Genomic DNA, 20,142 nt, shown 5'->3' with positions numbered 1-20,142 from the left:
CCACGTCTGATGTGCAAACACTGATTAAACCACCATAATTTACCCACTTTAATAAAAATGTAGTGAAGAACCTTTGTGGGAGCTGCGCTTTAACCGGTTACCTGGGCATTTCTGGGCTGATGGCGACACCTGGTGGCGCCTCCCGGTACTACAGCTTCTCGCCGCAGCAGCGCAGCCCACTGCTGTAAGAAGGGTTCCTCAAGCAGTACTTCAATGTTCCAGACTTTCATTAAACACACAGGACACATTGTTCAAATCCATCTACATTCAGAATTTACAAATACACACACTAAAGAGGGGTTCTCTAGTTACTTGAACAGGGGAAAAACATTTTATCCCTCCCGAAGTTATTGTAGTTTCTATTCCATTTAGTCCACTTTTTATCCAGGGCAACTTCCAATGCCAAGGCTGTATTTGTGATTGCATAAATGTTGGTGAACCTGAATTTGAGTAATCTCAGATGTGTATAAACATACATACACAGTCTCACACAAAACATATTGCATTTCTACAGGGTTAAACTCAAGAGGCAGTTACTTAGGGTGAGTTTTATTGTTCCACTTACTGAACAAAACATGGGCAAAAATGAGGAATCACAGCACAAGTGACATGATACATATGGACTATACATTTTAATTAAAAAAATTAAAAAAATTTACACTGAATTTTTCCGTTTCAGTGCTGTAACTTTCTGTAGAGGAAAAAAAAAAATCCATTTTAACTTAAGAGAATTCCTCGCCTTAAAAAAATATTCCAGACCAACATTCAAAAAAAGGTATGAGATTATAAAATTGCTTCACCCATTTTTCTATATCAAAACTTTTTCTTCTATACAGAAAAGTCTGTCCCTATAAGTAGCAAAGAAATCTGTGATATAATTAAAGAATAGCGACCGTAGTGCTGCTTAATGTGGGAGGAGTTTCAGTTGCCTCTATACGTCGAGGAGTAAGGGCCAGGAGGTCAAAGTACCTACTGGGGAGGGACACTTCCACAAGTTTAATCGAGATTCAGTGTTTTGGGATCAAACCCACAAAGGAACCTGAACGTGCGCCATGTGCAGGCCTTTGCTGCAAAGGGTTCTGGGAGATCTGCAGGGGGTGATGGGCTCCAGCCAGCAGGGCCCCCGCAGTCGGAGCTCCGGTTTGCTGACAGTGGGGTTATCGAGCGAACGCTGCGCCCAAAGAGAACAATAGTGACTTACAACAACACATGACTGACCACTTTCACCAAATAAAAAAGCTGACAACACAGTCTTGTCCACAAAAACACGTTGTCCAGATTCTCAGTCAGTCATTTCTAACCTACAGCAGATATTATATTTATATACACACATACACACAAAATTGTGAAAGAAAATAGAATCAATACTAAAAACACAAAAAAGATCATGCAAAAAAATAATAAATTTGGCCAAAAAAAAAAAAAAATATATAAAAATAAACAGGTTGGGAGAGCAGCTGGAGCAGAGTCCAGTGGCTGAAGGGGGGCAGAAGAGAGGACCGAGATGACAGGACTACGAGGGGTCACTGCTGACCAGTCGGCAGCAAGTCATAGATTTGCGTGGAATACTTGGGGGGGTTGCTGCTGTGAGCTCATTCCTCCATATGTCCACCTCCTTTAGCCAATGTCCTTACCTGACCGACCCCCCCCCCCCCCAAACCTCCAACTTCAACTATCTGATGCCATTTTAAGGTCTTTCGAGCTCCCCCCATAGCCCTCAGCTCCCCCACCATGGTCACCATGGAGACTCGGGTGAGCTTCAGTCTCAGCATCATCTCAAGTCCCACTAAAGTGCTCACAGGAAACCAGGACAACGGGCTAAGGGAAGCAGAACAAAGTAAGAGAACAAAGTGATGTGTGTTCAAACACACCCATCTGCTGACCTCTGAGGAAACCAGGTCTGCGCCTCAAGGTCACGGAAACGTACGTCATGCTTTAGAAATTTAAACTTTTCAAAGATTTTCCCCCTATTTATATATATATATATATAAAAAAAAGAATTTTCATTCCATCCAATAATGAAAGATATAGTTCAATGGCACAGCTTCATGTTCTGTCAACAAGGGTCTGAAAGAGGTCGACCCAGTACGGCGCAGCGATGTCCCAGATCTTCAGTTCCAGTGCTCCCGACCAACCCTCCGGTACAGCGAGGAGGGCTGGTCGGGATGCAGGATGTCTCAGGATTGGGAGGCCGGGGGCGAGACAGAAGAGGGAGGCGGTGGGGACCAGCATTCAGGTGGACAGCTCTCCATCCTCAGCATCAGTACTTGGGCACTTTAGTGTAGTCCTCCTGGTGGACGTTCTTGCACAAACACAAGGACAGGATCATGCCCAGCAGCTGAGGGGAGGGAGGGGAAGGAAAAAAAAAAAAAAAACCCACACTAACAGTCAGGTGGACACACTGGTATAAGAGGGCACAACACCTGCATTCCTCATCAAGTGGGGGAAACACACACACACACGAGCTCCTCATGAAGATGTATGAGGAGCACAAGAGGTTGCAGCTATTTGAAGAGAGGCACCTAATGAGGTCAGAGATTTCTGAGAGCAGGGTGTGGGACACAGAGCGCGCAACAGTGTGTGAAATGTAGGACAGCGTGTGTGGGGGGGAAGGGGGGGTGCCCGACTCCCGATGCGGAGCTCCAACGCACCTCGATGACGGCGATGCCGGCGCAGATCCCCAGAATGACCCCCAGGTTGTCCGTGACCCACTTCTCCACACTGTAGGCGCAGCCCTGGGGATGGGAGCACAGTGAACTCGATGCTCCAGTGGAGCAACTCGCTCCTCGCACACCTTTCCAACACCTCATACAGAGAACCTTCCGGATCAAGATGGAAGTTGCTTTGAAAGCAGCTGGGCCGTTTCACACAGCGTCGCGCAACCCCCCTCCGCGCTGTTTGCACCAATCGACCACAAAAAAAGCCATACTATTAATAAATATATAGCTGTATCAGTTTCAGAACATCCACACTGAATGTCGAACACCAACAAGATAAGAACTGCTCATATCATATATATGAACTTATATAAACCAGTAATACTGAACTTACAAAGGTAACACTAATTTTACTTATATAATATGTAACTAAGTACATTTTTATATTTTCATCTAGCACTGCCACGGGAGAGATGAGTCATAAGCGAAAAAATAAAATCCGCAAAATTAAAAATATTTTATTTTAAACATGCTCACACGGTAAATCAAATTTGGGGAAATTATTAACACCACAATGATTTAGTTCATCGAGTCCAAGTGACCACGTATTTCTACAAAGGGCCATTTGTGTCCAGCAAGTTGCCTACAGCGGGTCTAACGGAACTGCGGCTGAAATCTAGAGGCCAGTTGGCTGATTGGGCAAAGTGGGAGTGAGGGATTTACCGTGGTATACACAGGCCAGTTTGGGCTCTCGCAGAAACCGCTGTGCTTATGTGGGGTCGAGTTGGTACTGTGGGAGTCCAGACAGGAGCAGGGGTACAGCGTGTGCGAGCTGTTCCTGATCACTGCGTTCTCGCTCCAGTTCCCCGGGCCGGCCCAGCCACAGCAATGCATCTGCGAGGAGATATGAGGGGAAGCGGAGAAGAGTCACATCTGCTGAAGGGCACGGGGGGGTAATGGAGGGGGGTATTTCAACAATCCGCGAAAGTGAACCAAACACCCTCAGCTTTTTCCAACGAGCTGTCGAAAGCAGCTGACACACAAGGCTAAATCAAAAAAGGAAAAACAGCACCAGTCTGTTGTTCATAACTCAATTTGTTCATAACTCAAAACTCGGCACCACCATAAGTCAAAATCAATGAAAAATTAACACACATCTCTCCACTTATTGACTGGTAACGTGCTCCATGACAAAAGCTTAGCAAAGCAGTAGAGAAAAAAAAGGAGGGGAGGAATCTGCCCTGCGAAACTTGCCGATTCAGGACATGTGGAGTTTTATTTCATTCTGTCACAACGGTTACCGAATACACCAAAGGTTTGCGTTTGATGGGCACCTTTCCTCACATCTACAAAAAGGTCCACACACTAAGCCCAAGACAACAACGCGGGCAAACGGAAACCCCTCTCGGCATCCAGTCCACGGTCCGGTCCAGAGAGTGGAACACAGTCACGGTGAGAAAATTAAGCCCACGGTAGAGGCAGAGGAAGTGGCAGGAGCTCGAAGACAAGCAGGCCTGTGGAGCACGGGGGCGCTACCCACCCATCACCCTGTACCGATCCAAAATGAGAACCACCCGTGGCATAACCACTTCTCCGAAACGTCCACTGGACCAGGAAACAGGTACCGCTCAGGGTCAGAAGAGGTTTACGCACCGGTCCAAACAGCAGGAAGACTGTTAGAGACACCTTGAGGCCACTGCTGTCCAGGTGAGGTCATGATACACCAATACAGAGCATGAGGTCTGACACCATCACATCGAGACCAAATGCATCTGCATGCCATCAGTACCAGGGCTGCTATAACCAGGGGTGACAAGGGGACGATGCCTCTCCACTGCATCTCTCCATAAGCCATGCGGAGCAGCACATGATGGCGAGAAGTAGACTTTGAGCAGATTATGGAGGAAATATTGGTTCAGAGTTTTGCTTTGAGCTCAGACTAGAGTCCAACTGTCTCCACCTCGGGCCACTGAGACAGATGGTGCTCTATGGCCTGCTTTCCCATTCATTTTTAACACGCTTGGCTCACGAGTGACTGCTCCACACACTCCTTGCTTTTCCATGCCCCGAGTTTGGAGAGAGAACTGGAGAAGCAGAGATTTCTGCACATGAATGTCATCTTTTTTTTCCAGGGGGAGGGGTCGGTTGGGGTGTTTAGGAAAATGATAGACAGTGAGACAATGGCCATGCTCTTGATTGAGAATGGGCTCGAACCCCCTCTTTACCAGTACATCAAACACTGCCTCTGTGGAGGAATTCACGTGAGACACCCCCCACAAAGCAGCAAAACACCAGTGCTAGCTCACCAGCTGAACTGCGACCAGAAGTCATTTAATTCAGTTTGTTCATAACTCCAAACTCACCATTAATATGGTTACAATCAGTAAAAAGTTCATACAGATGACCCTTGAATTTTTTTTGTTTAAATAGGTTTAGTTCTGTAAAAGTTTAAGATATAGCTAAAATAAACACTTTCCTTTAACTCCGAGCAACAAAAATATCCGAAAATAACGTTACGTCCTCAACGTCCTGTCCAATACCATGTTTCGGGAGGGATGTGTCGAAATATGAGCAATGTTCCATGTCTTGTTATTCTCCATCAACACATTCACATTTATTCATTTAGTGTTAAGCTACTTACAATGATTTACACATTTATACAGCTGGGTAACTTTACTGTAAGAACTGTAAGAGGGTAAGTACCCTCTTGAAGGGCACTACAGCTGGAGGTGGGATTCAAACTTGGAACCTTTGGGTTATTGTTGAATACGCCACTTGAGTGCTCTTTACTGCCATCTAATGGCCCGTTTCAGACATGCAGCTCACTTTTTGCAAGTTGAGTACTTCACACGACGGCGGCTCTGGGCTCACCGTCTTCTGGATGTAGTCCCAGGCGACCTCCGTGCTCTTGTTTTGTCCTGTGTAGTCCACAATGATCTTGTTCACGATGCCCGACATCTCGTTCTTGAGCTACAACAGAAGATTTTTAAAAAGTTAATGGGGGGGGGGGGGGGCACTGGCAGAAAGCCGCCATTCGTAATATTCATTCACTTAGCTGACGCTTTTCTCCAAAGCATCTTACAACATTAAGGAACTTACTGTGATTTACCTATTTATAGAGCTGGGTGATTTTACCAGAACAATTTAGGGGAAGTACCTTTCTCAAGGGTACCACAGCTGAATGTGGGATTCTAACTTGTGACTTTTGGACCCATAGGCAGCCGCTCAAACCACTACACCAACAGCTGCCCCTGTTAATTCTGAACAGCGGGGAATTTCACCCCCCTTAGCAATTTGGAAAGCGAAAGTGAGGGAAGGGGAAAAAGAGCGTGGTCCTGGAATCAGATCGGGGGCTTTCCGAGTAGATGGGTGCTGTTGACCGGGGGGCGTTATTCTGAGGGTACATAAGGTTTCTGACTCTTCTGAGAAAGGGTGGGGGCTGACACTACGATAAATCCCGCAAATGGAATGTTTTCACTGGGTTCAAGGCTGATTCATACAACGGTGGAACTGGTTCATCAAGTCACATGGAGGGGGGTGTTCACCTAATCCCTAGAGTCGCATTCAAAAATCTTCGTCACACACCTGCAGCCACCAGCGGAACTCGAAAGCACAGCTTCGGGACCAAGTCTGTCGTCACACAGCGGCTCCCCACAGAGACCCTCAGCTGCTGAAACGCATCTTCCTGCTGCGCGCACGAGTCTACTGGAGCAGCTCAGGAAGCGGTCGTTGAAATCACAGCGCAGTGACTGCCCTCACGGGGGGCTCCTTTCCAAAGCCCACTTTCACGGAAATAAACAGGGATTGTGTCGGCGCCCGGGGGGGCAGCTTGGGGTCTTTGCTGCACCGTGTGCAGTACCAGATGCTTCCCTTCAAAACTCCTGGGGGCGGCACTGGTTTGGGGAACGAGCTCTTCCTGTGCCTCCAGGCCTTGGCAAGCAGCCGTCCCCCCCCCCACACAGTTTCCACCTTGCTTGTCTGTCTGACAACCTTCCCATGCCAAGGCCTTTCTCAGGAACAGATCGCTGTGAAAACCTGACCTGCAGGGGGCACTGATGACTGCTGCCACAGCAGCTCTTTGCAATTGCAGGAGGGGTTCAGTAACAACATGCGCTTGGTTACAGTAATAGTGAGCTGCACCCACCCCCGCACACTCACACCGGCACCCTCCACACAGCGGAAAATACGATATTCACCTTCCATCACACCTTCAGCCTCCACTTTCCACCCTAGCCCAGCCCCATCCCTGGTCACCCCTCCAGGTTGTCCCCGAAACTTACGAGGTCCTGCTGGAAATAGATGAGCACCGCAGCCGTCACCTGAGCGATGAGGAGCAGCAGCAGGCAGGTGAAATACTGTGGAGAGAGCATGCGGTAAGTCTTGGCCACAGGTTCCGCCAATGACAAGAGCCCTCCCTCCCCCCCGAGGCTGTTGACATAGATGATTAACTGGAGATAGGGGAGAGGGTGGAAAACACCTGCAGTGTGTGAGTATGTGTTTCACTTTTGTTCTTATTCTGAAATTTGCCCAAAGAGATTACAAGTTCTGCACTCAGCATCGTGGGCCTCAAAGACTCCAGAACAGTCACTGAACCGTCATCGTTACCTCATTTTTCCCCGAATGCGTCGAGGAAAACTGAGTGTCAAGTGTTTGAGACATGTGACCATACAGTCATAACAGAGTCACACAGCCGGGGGCCTGTGGGGTCACATGAAGAGACGGAGCAGCTGGTTAACTCGACCCACCCACCTCCCCAAGGGAAAGATCGGGATGAGAACCTCAACTGAAACGCCTTCCTCGACCCCACTGGCACCAACATGTAATGCGTAGCGTGATGGTGCGAAGACGCCAGCGCAGCTGTGCTTCTGGAGGAGGTTTCCGTGGACCGGGTTTTTCCCCCCCAGTGACTCACCAGCCCCAGCAGGCAGCGGACCTCATAGATGGCACCCAGGCAGCCCAGGAAGCCCATGAGCATGGAGAGGGAGCCAACGCCGATAAGGATGTAGCAGCCCACCTTGATGGAGGCGGATGACTCCTCTGTGGGAGGAACAAGGCGAGAAGCGGTTAGCAGCTAAGCCCCACCCGCCCACCCACCGCATCTCGACGGCATGCCAAAATGCCAAAACCCCAGTTTCACACGCTCATTCCACAGGTGGGTATGTGGAACGCATTCTTCGGCTTCCTCAGCTTCTTTCCTTCCCTGGTGACGGAGCTGCCAGGGTGTCATCCTGCCTCCAAGATGCGGCGAGAGTTCACCTAAAACCTGGGTCCGCAACACAACCCCCGCCGCCAAGGAGAACTACAGCAACCGTCACACAACCAACTCCCCTAGTGGTGACCTTTGGTACTACACCAGGCGGATGAAGCTGTGAACCGTAGTGAGGCAGCCAATTGCGTTTGCGCTCAGGGCTGCATCACAGCTGCTCCACACACGCAGTAAAAGTGCGAAGTTCAAAACCAAAACATCCTGCATCACATCCATACTCAGCCGTTATTCATCACCACACTGACTGAGGCATCATCGTTTGCAGATAACACTCAGCCCACTTCTGAAAGCATGGGCACCATGCATAATGAGCACCAGTCCTTTGGGGGGGGGGGGGGGGGGGGGTTTAAGACACTCACTGGAAAGCATACAGCCAGTGTGTGGTTTGGCCTGCAGTCCACATTTGCACTGCAGCCTAGGTGCATGACCACAAAGGCCCTCACGTGGGCACACGAATACATCCAGTATGTGGGACCAACAACACACTGTGGGTTGCCACCGTCTCACACACACACTATATATAGGCACACTGCTATGATACACATAACCAGTGTTGGGTAAACACAGAAACTACACCACCCCTTAATATGTAGAAGTGTAGCAATAACTACCGCACCCATTCAGGTGTGTTCATCATGAAATGTCAGGAATACTGAACCCCCTCCCACAAAAAGGTGGTGCAGGACTTTCATGTGTCCTCTTCCAGATCAGTCTGGTAGAGTGGTGTTGATATCATCACAACCGTAGGAGGATGCCCCATGCCAAGGGTCAAACCTCAACGCCAAGGCAAGCAGCCCTTCACAACAGGCCAAGTGTACAGCATCACCACGGTAACGATGCCCATTTGTTCTCTGAGCAAGTTCTTTTTTTTTTGTCCAATCTGATTTGTACTTGAGAAAGAACTCAACAGGAAGAGACTGAAAAATAGGCTGTAGAAGTTGCGTTAAGAGGATATGAAGAGACATGCGAGACCATTTACGAATTTAAATGGCACGAACAGTGGGGGGGTGGGGATGAATTTCCCTCGTAACCAGCCAGGCTCAGTAAATTTCCCCTTGCAGACCATGTCATTTCATCATTTATCACATACGTGGTGCAGATCAACCAGCTTGCGCCACTTAAGGCTCTACAGCTTAGATTTGACGACAGATACCACCCAGTGGGCAAGGAGCTACTCCATGGGTTACAGCCTATACCTTTGCTACCCAACACTCCATACAAAGGGACTATATCTACATATTGACTACTGGCAAAGAGTTCCAACCAGCCAACAAAACCCAAGCATGAGGCAAAGAGCTCCAACCAGCAGGCAATGAGCTAGAGACTACCCAACATCCACCCTACAGGCTGAGCATCCAACAGGCCACCTGGCAGAGAGAACAGTGGTTCAGTCTCTGCATTAGAAGTACAGCCTTGAACCTTTATAATGGCTTCAAAGAGATGACACAGTCTCCATTTACACACTAAGTAAAACTCACTGTTACTGCAATGGAGCAGATAAGAGATTACAAAACATTCAAAAGGACAGAAGATTAAAAGATGGCCAAAAATGGGGAGGGGGGGGGAGAGAATTGTCAGGATGAACCCTACAGCCACCCCACAATGGAACAGCTGGGTGTGAATAGTGCCTATTAATAATCTTTACTAAAACAACAAAGAGACCTGAGCAGAAAGTGAGACACGTAGATCCTCTGAGTAACCATCCTAAAGGATTACGCAACTAACGAAAGAACCCCTGGTAACAGCAAAATAAACACGCTCCTGTTTTCAAGCCTCACTGCAGATCACAGATGGGCTGGTGTCTTCAACCAACATTAGGATCCTATCAGTTGTAGTCTGGGTTATCTTTTGTGAACAAAGCAAATCGCAGGAAGCGTCCAATCGCTAGCTGAAACGGCAACATTCTAGGAAGGTGATCGGACCCCCCACACTAGTGGTAAAATGACCCGGCAAACCCAGCGGACTCAGAGGAAAGGAACAAACGTCTTAGATTCAACCTGAAGTGGACACCTCCTCCAAGATTTTGTTACACGGTGCGGGTCTTACACGTAGACCTTTCGATCTCAGTAAAGCAACATCCTTACAGCACATGCACACTGTACGGTATTGCCCTCTTACACATCGAAGAAATTCGTAATAAAAGGAAGGCAAAACCAGCAGTCAAACATACACGGCCCATTCGTCCCCTTTTAGGACCCGTCTATCCGCCGGCAACTTGGAGACACCAAGTTTGCCGCTGGGGAGAACAGCGATGGGAGTAAAAGTGGAGGGAAACCACCTGTAGGCCAAGGCTGGAAAGGATGACAGTGTTGGATCCAAAAGGTGGCTCCTTCACCCAAGGGCGAGGATTTCTGTGGAGCGACGTTTGGCACGAAGCCACGGGCACCAAAATCCTCCCGACATCACACACCGCTCGCTGCCGTGAAATAGGACGCAGCCTCCCGCAGGTTTACAAAAACCCCATCCTCAATGGCCAGCAGAGATCTCCAACAAAAAGTTATTTTGGTCACATTTGACAATATCCCACATGTAGGTTTTCAGCCAAGAGAAACGAAGGACAGATGTGCAGCACTGGAAGGTCAAACATGCACACGGAGCCCTTCGCCGACCGCAACAGCGTCAACATCATCTCAGTTCCTCTCGTTTCCTTTCGTTCTGGTCAGTCCTGACACTTTTGACATGAGAAAGTTACCAGGGTGCGCAGCGCAAGGCAGACACTCACGCAGAACGGTGACGAAGCTCTTGCTGTCCAGAAGAACCCATAGCCCGAAACCCAAGACGAGCAACCCGAGGAGCTGTGGAGAAACAGAAGAGGGAGTCAAAACATGAGGCGACAGGAACACAAATTTAACCAACCAGATCAGAGACACCAGTGAGGCACAGATGAGTGCATGCATGTGTGTATCTTTGTTTCTGAGAAGGAAGTTGCTGTGGGGGTCCATCAACACCTGGGCCCAACGAGGTTTCTACACAGCCACAACGTGAGCACAGATGCATCTTCTGGGAACTCCTTAGAGACACCACGCTACTCTGAGCAGCACTAGAGTGTTCGTGGCACAGGTTGTCTACAGACCCGGCACCAGAAGAAAAGCTCCAGGTGCCGTGGATTCTGCAGAGGCAGCCACTGTGAGGGCCCCTCAGGGCAGGGATGGGCATTGCCACAGTAACAAGCCTTTAATGAGCCCCCCTTCTCTCTAATTAGTGGGTTATGGAAGGAAAGGCGGCTGATTGGCTCGTGATGGAAAACCGAGGTGGGGTTTGTTGCCGGAAGCAGACCAATCAGGTTGCAGATCTCCTTTTAAAGGTTCCGGAAATCCTAATTAGCGGGTAAACATTTATTAAACTGGAGCCAGTTCCTCTGTGGTTTACACTCTATATCTATCTATGGCCGCAACCCAGGGTGGCGCTTCAGAGGCACGTTGCCACTACTCGTCTGGTCTCCATTAGCTTCCCTCCCCCACCCCGATAAACAGCCTTGGGACTGGAATAAAGTTCCCACATCACAGCATCCGCACCAGCGTCACCGTTCACCGTGCAGCACGTGAGCGACCCAACTGGCTCGGCGATACATCAACAGCCTGGATGCGTGCGTTTCTGAATATGTAAATTAATAGCGCCGATGTCCAATGATACTGTCCAGTGGTAAACTGGCCAGTGTAGTGCTATGAATTTAAATATTCAATCAATACTGCCAAGAAGTTCAGCTCTTTCAGTAAGTGTATGTGTATATGAGAGAATACAAATGCACATGTATGAGTAAAATATTTCGCTATACCACATGCTGTAGGTGTATCAGAGATGTTCTGGGGACTTACGAAGAAGAGGAGGTTGAACAGGAACAGGAAGTACTTGGTCGCCTTGAAGCAGCCTTTCCCCATGGCTCCGACTCTGCCGGTGAGAGATGGGACACATGAGGAACACGATCGAGGAGCTCAGGACGGCACGTTAAAGCACCGGACACACTGCACGAAGACCACATTAGCGTTGGTTGTGCTGTCCAGGCTTCCAGAGGACGTTTCCCATCCGACACCAACGGTGGAGTAGAATGCAAGCTGAGGGATCGCTTCAAGAACAGGATCAATATGGTCTTTTAAGTCCTCACTTTTGTTAATGCTTAAATCCAACACTCCAGTTACGGCCTACAGGACCATCAACGGATCTGCTCGACCCGACACTGACAGGACCCGATCGCTCGCTACGCCCCAACCACACTGCTCCACCTCTGCACACTTTGTGGTTCCACACACCAGAGGTCCAAAAATTAAAAGCCTGGATGTTCTCAGTTCTTCGATGTAGTGTAACGAGCTCCCTCTTAAGACATGCCTTCTAGGGTCTTGTCCTTCCTTATTTCCTATCTGCTTCAGCACCTTTCATTACATGATCTGTTAAAAAAGGACTCAATTCCACATACAGCTACTCACATAATATCTGCAGGGTAAATAGTGGTATTAGTCTAACTGAATAACTCAACAGTTGCTTGCCCATGACCATCTCTCCAAGCGTTGGTGAAATGCACTTCTATTCACATTTTTTTTTTTTTTTTTTTTTTAATCTGTTTGCATGTCACTTTGGAGAAAATCATCCAAACAAACAACTAAAACCAGCTGAGTAATATTCATAAGTGCCTGGGTTCTTCATGAATGAATAATATATATATTTGGGAACTTGTGACACCATTATGCAAAGCAACTATGAATGTTAAGCCTGTGCACTATAATAGCTAATTAATACAATGATTTATCCAGTTATGCAGGGTACAAGCAGGGCACCTTGCTCGAGGGTACTACAGCAGGAGTGGGGATTTGAACCAGGGGGGTTTCTTTAACTGCAAGGTGATGCCTCTAACCACTGGGCTACACTCTGAACCACCTTCATTGCGCCATCACATCATAACTCGACTCCCATTCCAACGACTTGCTATCAACTAGTCGCACCGCTTTAAACCACAGCTGGATGAGCCGCGACCCCAATTGAGGCCCCGTAATGTAGGTTACTGTAACAGAGCGGGTCGCCCGGCGGGACCACGAAGACGCCGAGTGCTCGGCTGAAGGGGGTCGCGCTCCAGCTGAATGAAAAAGGGAAGGAAAACAAAGCGACAGAACTGGGTGAGCGGGTGGTGGGCAGGTGGGGGTGCAGTCGCGGTCAAACGCGAGGATGCGAAGGACCGGACACAAGGGAGGACAGATGAGAGCCGAGACCCAAAACCCAACATTTCGTAGGCGGTCAGATGACCAGGGACTTCGAAGCCTTGATTGAGGGGGTCAAAAAGACACAAGGAGCACGTGGGACACTTACTATGGTCAAAGTCCACACACAGGAGTCCAGAACAGCAAGTTAAAATTGCCCAGATGGGTCTTATTTAAAGACAGTCCAGGTGTGCAGAGAACAGAGGGTTCACTTCCCCCGGTGAAAGCGAAACGACAGTAAAGACCCCCCCCCCGACAGCTCAGGCAGCCAAAGGTTGAACTCAGGGTAAACTTCAAAGCCCTAAACCAAGGAGGATGGGCCCGGCGGAGCGCTGCTAGGGGAGCGTTGCCAGGGACGACGTCACAACACACCACGTGCATTCTTACCGCGTCTACCGCTGACCCACCGGAGTTGTGGGGGAAAACAAAGTGTCTCAATGGGGTTCTTATTTACATGTTTATTTTTAAACTCGTGCTACAACACACGTGACACTGTGCCCCTCAAGCTGAGGGGGAACAACACGACGCCTTCACCGCGGTATAAAGAGCTTTGCCTGCCGTGGAGTCCCGTTTTCGCCGATGGGATGTTTTTACGTTCGTGGGAACTCGGTCTAGGAGCTGACCGAAGCAGCAAAGGAGACATCCAACACGCGCCGGATCCCAGGCCGCACGCTCTGCCTCGGGAGCCAGATTCAAACCCATAATTCCCTGAGCCAGCGGACAACATGAGTCACTCGAGTCCCCCAGCAGCTCAGTCTCTGTGGCCTTGGTGACCGTTTTTACCATGAATTGTCCCTGCAGGGGACATGGTGTGTGTGGGAACGCGCTGCGGCGCCTCTCCGCTCTTATCTCTCCTTTTCCCGTTTCTGTGTCACGATAGGTCTGTCTTGTTCCTCTTTCCGGTAAAACAACAACACTGCCCATGACATACAGAGCACGTCGCTGAGTTATGTTGTAACAGCACCTTCATGGCATTGAGAACTTTGCACATACCGCTCCGCTGTGCACACTCGCTTATTTGTGAATCGCACGTAAATAAGTCCTTATCGCCCGGGGGAGTTGGGGGGCAGGGGGGTGCTGAAATGCCCCAGTGTTTGTTTCGGTTGTTGGTGACATGTGGCGCACATCCAGAGGAAGGGCATGTAAAGGCATTCGTTTTTCAGCACACTGAACCAAAGTCCATGCTCTTGCTCTACAAATGTGTGTGTGTTCATCAGTTTGAGACAAACAACAGTTGGGGGGTGGGTTTTTTATAAAAAAAAAAATAAAGTTGCAAAATTAGACTGATTGTGACGGGAGCACCCCCCCCCCCGGTGCACACAAGCGTGTAGTACGTATGGTAAAGGGGCAGGCGGTAAACACGGCGAGATCCTTCAGCGCGCCAAACACGACAGGTTCGAGGTGCCGTGGAGCTCATCACACACTCACCGAAACCCAAAGAGTCACATGAACACACTCGATGTCAGGTTTACACGCCTTGCTGGTAGATGAGCCCAAACGAAGCTGGCTTGGGACCGCCTGCATTCAACCCTCCTCCACATTCTTTAAAGCATGCGCGGCATTTGTGGTTTATAACAAGATAAGGAAAAGTTTCATCTACGCAGTCGCTGACGTCGACCCTGAACGAGGGCTTCTGGAGACGCTGCACTTCTACTTGCAGTAAAGTACCGTCGCTTTTACCGGAACATTACGTTTATTATAGCTACAAATACGTGAATTTTTACACTATTAATGTATTGAGGGAATCCTGATTGATTAAACATCTATTGATTGAAACTAAGAAGTAGAATCTGTATTTACATCTACTCGTTAATCTGACACTTTTCTCCAAAGCAACTTCCAATGATCATCTACTTACAATTATTTACCCGGTTGTACAGCTGGGTAATTTTACTGGAGCAATTTTAGGGTAAGTACCTTCTTCAAGGGTACTACAGCTGGAGGTGGGAATTGAACCCGTGACCTTCGGGTCCAAAGGCAGTAGCTCTAACCACAATCCTACCAGCAGTCCCTACAAGTTACAGACAAAACAAGTTCTGAACGCCCTTCCAGTCCCAAAATGTGCTGGAAGTTGAGGAGCGAGTGAATTAGGAAATTCTCTGATGTTGGGTCATTTCCTCGAGATATGAGATTTCCGGCACCTTCCAAAGTGTTATCAGCCTCTGCACTCATTGGTTACTATTATGTAACACTGAATTCGAGACAGCAAAATGTTTCAGCTCCCCTCAACCCCAGAAAGAATGTCTAGAATGTCAAGTACATCAAGACCGACACCTCAACAGTTCTTGGAACGCAACTCTTCCCTGAGGTTGACACCCTTAAACCCGAACAGCAAACTCTGCATTTCCTCAGCTTTTCCAGAAGTTTCCAGCGTGCGAAGGGGTATTCAGTACCCAGCAGCAACCCGGAGTACACCCCCCCCCCCCGGCCTGATCTTCTCACCTCGCCCTGAGAAAGACAAGCCTTGCTTTGATTTCCAAAGCACAACAAGGGCCGCTTTCAGCCGCACTTTTCACGGCTCACAAAGGAGCAACTGGACACAGCGAGGACGCCCCCCCCCCCCCAGCTCTCATTCTTTGCACCACAATAACCCCGACAGATTCATTTTCAGAACTCTGACCGTTTCCCTTCCCAAGCGTCGAGCTTGCCGATCCCCTTCAGGATAAGTGCGGTAGCTGGAGCCTCCAAACGGAGGGAGACAACTCCGCTACGCCCCCCGATAAACGTTTCAAAGTGACAATGTAACTGGACTTTCGCCTTCATCTGAGAACTTGCTTCCTTCAAAACTGGACTTCAGAACCAACTCCACATGTGCAGAACCATCAAAACATCGCTTTTCTTTCCCGACAGCTTCCGAATAAATAAATATTAAAAGTACATGATATAGATACAATAAGGAGAAGGGATGTGAAAAAACATTAAATCACGGCCAACATCATCATTTACTGAAAGAAATTACCATTTTTTACTGTGGGTAATTCCAAACCCACCCATATTTACCAGGTCTACATGTTGCTGGTATCACTTGGTCTTCCCTGAAGAAAGAGTCTCACACTACAGGTCATCCATCTACAAAAGTTTTAGCTGAGCTATGATCCACTAAAGGTACATTACCCTGGTGCATTCACCGTGAAGTAATGCCAGTGAATATAAACCGCTATTACTGTGTTCACTGCAGTAAAATGATAGCGAAACCACAGCAGGGACGCCGAGTTCAGAAATGTCCCTCATCCAGATACCGTTGGGGAGAGAGCGGCAGAACTGTTTACAAAATACCTGCACTGATCTTGCCTGTTAAGGACTATATGGGCTGAGAAGACATAACAGGGATATCAGAGAGGTTGGGGGGGGGAGGGGGAGAAACTCAGTCATTCCCCCCGATCACAACCGGTCTGGGCACAGTAAGGGACCGAGTAAAATTAACTTTTACCGCTATATTACAGCGAAGTGCCCTACGGTGCCTGTGGGCTGTACTGACTGAGGCCAAGCAGAGGCAGACACCTCTGGGTAGGGAAGTGCTCCCACCTTGAAAGACATTTAAAATCTTGATCCGGAGAAGACTTCAACTTCATCTCAAAAACGACAAGTTCGTGATACTGACACAGCAAGGAGAGAGAAAAAAAAAAAAAAAGCCAAGCCATAAATCACAGCCAACAGCCAAATTACCATTTTTACCCCCTAACCCATTGGGACCGTGGTCAGTACCTGAAAACGGTGGTCAAACAGCTTGTTGAAGCCAACGGTAAATCGAGCACCTGGTAAACCATGCGTAAATGACACTGTTGCTGCAATCGGAGAAAGTACACAAAACGGGTACGAGTTACATAAGGGGCGGCGATTCACAAACGCGTCCGAAAAAAAACGCCCACGCAAAGCAAAACCCACGGAAACTTTGAGAAACGGGGACTGCCAAGTACAGCTGGTTGTTTTCTAGCACAAACTGAAGGGAAAAAAAAAAAAAAAAAAACAGAAAAGCGTGTTCCTAAATTAATGGCAACCATTAATAGCCTCGTTCAAACACCGCAAACCGAAAAAGGGAGCTCAGGACGGCGGGGGGGGGGTTTCGATTAGTTCTGTCAGTCCACATGTGTGTACAAGGTCACTGTTGAACATGGTGGGCCACTCAGCATCTCTCACACACGCACACACGCATCTAGGAACACATCACTAGCTCTCACCGTGCTTGAATTTAACACCTTACAGTTCCTTCCCTGGAGCTTTTGGCCAAAAGGACGTGCGTATCACGGGGCGCAGCAGATCCGGGAGGGAACGGGGTTTTACAACACGTCTGACGCTGAGCGGAAACACCATCTATAGAGCAGCAGGGGGCGTAGCAGCTAAAGCTATAACCAGAGGACATGGATTGAAAGCCTCACTCCTCCACCATACCACCAGTCAAGGTACTGACCCTAAACTGACACAGTAAAACAACTGGATTATTGCAATAACTTCACACTAAGTCCCTTTGCAAGAAGGTTTCAGCTGAGCGACCATGTGTTGTGCGACAAGTACAATACTAGAGTAATACATGCAGAGCAGTGTAAACTGCATAACACAGTGACCCACGTTTCCGATTAACTTCTGGCTACCCACCTCCAACCTCACAACCTTTTAATTACAGACAAGAGTCCGAGATCAGAGCAGCAGCCCAACAAACGACACTTCAATAACAATTTAGCAGCCAAAGCCAACAGGCGCTCGTTTCCTCCTGCCGCTATTGGAGGGCCGCAGCGACTCGGAACCGCGGGTAAATAGGCCATCTGTAAATAACCGGCCCGGCAGAGAACGCACGTCGCTCCACTTCTGCGGCGCCCCGCAGTACGGATCGAGGACGGCGCGGCCTACTCTTCAGCATCCGTCCGCAGTGCATTTCGCTTTCGTGTAATTACAGCCCATCAAGGGTCTCGGTAAACTGCGGCGAGGCCTTGTCTACGCGGGAGGTCTACGGAGTAGAGTGCTTTTAACGCTCCTCAAGGAGGCACCTATCAGTTTCGGGGAAACAAAGAAGAGCAAGTCTTCGCAGAACCCGGCCCCCAGAATCAGAGTACGGTTAAGAACCGAGGCCGATATAAACCGCAGTATGATACCATTTGATACCGAACACATAAGTTTATTATTTCACCTTCTCGCTCATCCGGTGCACTGGTTAAAGACATGCACTTGTACCCAGTAGGTGTTGGTTCGAGTCCCACCTCTTGCTGCTGCTAGGGGCCACTGACCGAGGTACAGGCATCCCTGCTTCGAGACACCAGTTACAGACCCGAAAAGCATCCAATAGAGATTATTATAGAAGAAGAGGAAACAATGTGGGGTGAGACTAGATAGTTGGTCTTTAATTATACTATAATCAATAAATAATAAAGGCAACCGGCTTGGACCCAAAGACTGCAGGTTCGAATCCCACCTCCAGCTGCGGTACCTTCGAGTAAACTCCTTACCCTGAATTACTCCAGTAAAATTACCTAGCTGTAAAAAATTGTAAGTAGATCAACACTAAGTCGCTTTGGAAAAGCAGCAGGTAAATTAATAAATGTAAAATATTTGCTGCATTTAAAAAAAAAGAAAAAAAAGAGAGAAACGGGGCAGATCATATTCCGAGTCAGTTCGGATAACGGTGTCAGATGAGGTATAAATAAATTACACAGGAAAATAACGACATAAATAAAAGCAACCTAGAAACAAGACACAACATGATGATGTAAGTAAGGAGACAGAGTTTTCTCATACCCCGTCCGACCTGTAAAGTCAGTTTTGGGACTCATTCTTTACCACAGTAAAAACAACCCTGCAGGCAGACAACGCAACACGGAGACCCGCCAAACAAAGCGGCCGAAACAAAACCGGGACCTTCAACAACAGCTGGTTTCAATTAGAAGATCGCGGGTTCGAATCCCGTCGACCCAGCAGAAGCGCCACATCAGCACGACGACGAGGCTACAGACAAAAGTATGAAAGTTTCCACACTCGGCTACAAAGAAAGAGAAACTTCCGCCGACCGACCGTTTCCGTCGGAAGGCACGCGCGGTTTCTCGGGAGCGCGCGCTCACCTGCTGGAAGAGCTGGACGAGAACGGCAGAAGAACTCGACGTCTTCTCGATAGAAGCGAAACGGCAACGGTGTGACCAGGACCTGAGACCATCCAACGATAACCCCCTCCCCTTAGCTCCGCCCCCAACTCCGCCCCTTAGCTCCGCCCCCAGCTGCACCACCGCCAGCGAACGTCTCGAGCGCGCTCCATTTTAACCGTCTGCGTTCCGACACGTAAAGGACGCGCTAACTCTAATTCAAATTTCTAAAAGAATTTTACACGCATTTACATCTCAGCTTTAGTTTAATCTCCGAGGTCTGGCAAGTCTCGAATCATGTAGAGTTTTCTACCGTTCGTTAACTGCACAAGAGGGCTCGCCTCTGAAAAGACAGCGTTGAAAAAGCCAGTTGAGTCTTCTAACTTCCGTTGAAAAGAACATCCCTGCGCTTAATTTGTTTTATTCTACGGGACTGATGAAGCCTCATTTCTACAAAAGCAGCCCTTGGAAATATACACAAAACACACTTTCTGTCGACATAGTATGAACATGAGTGGGAAAAACCCAAAAACAAGACAATATTTTCAAGAGGTGACAGAGTGTGTGAGTGACAGAGAGAGTGTGTGTTCCGCTGATGTGTGGATGAGTGACCCATTGTAAGTAGTGTATCTAGCAGTGTAAGTTCTTGGGTGCTCTGGTTTCCTCCCACAGTCCAAAGACATGCTGTTCAGGTTCCCCCATGTGTGTGTGACACAGAGAGAGTGTGTTCCGCTGATGTGTGGATGAGTGACCCATTGTAAGTAGTGTATCTAGCAGTGTAAGTCACCTTGATGAATAAGGTGTGTGGGATGGTAACACTACATAGAGTTCATTGGAAGTCACTTTGGAGAAAAGGGTCTGCTAAATAAATACATGTATGTAAGAAAAAAGGTTAAAAAAAGGTACTGCTTGAGTTACGAATTTTTAAAATAGCGTATTTTCATCATATTTGCTTTTATAAATTCCTG

The 20,142-nt window shown here is 48.3% G+C and overlaps 1 protein-coding gene across 1 annotated transcript; it reads right to left on the bottom strand.

Moving 5' to 3' along the window:
• Positions 1-533: 533 nt before the first annotated feature.
• LOC108942366 (CD82 antigen-like) lies at positions 534-19,266 on the bottom strand. Its single transcript, XM_018765683.2, has 9 exons — positions 19,157-19,266; positions 11,739-11,811; positions 10,646-10,718; positions 7,570-7,694; positions 6,938-7,012; positions 5,529-5,627; positions 3,381-3,551; positions 2,652-2,735; positions 534-2,338 (listed from the first exon to the last, which is right to left on the bottom strand). The coding sequence occupies exons 1-9, from the start codon at positions 19,246-19,248 to the stop codon at positions 2,261-2,263; spliced, it is 870 nt and encodes a 289-aa protein (XP_018621199.1). The 5' UTR covers positions 19,249-19,266; the 3' UTR covers positions 534-2,260.
• Between the last annotated feature and the right edge of the window lie 876 nt (positions 19,267-20,142).

This window comes from Scleropages formosus, chromosome 5 (assembly GCF_900964775.1).
Source record: "Scleropages formosus chromosome 5, fSclFor1.1, whole genome shotgun sequence".
In the NCBI taxonomy this organism is placed as follows: domain Eukaryota; kingdom Metazoa; phylum Chordata; class Actinopteri; order Osteoglossiformes; family Osteoglossidae; genus Scleropages; species Scleropages formosus.
This window is presented reverse-complemented; position numbering and strand designations above follow the sequence as displayed.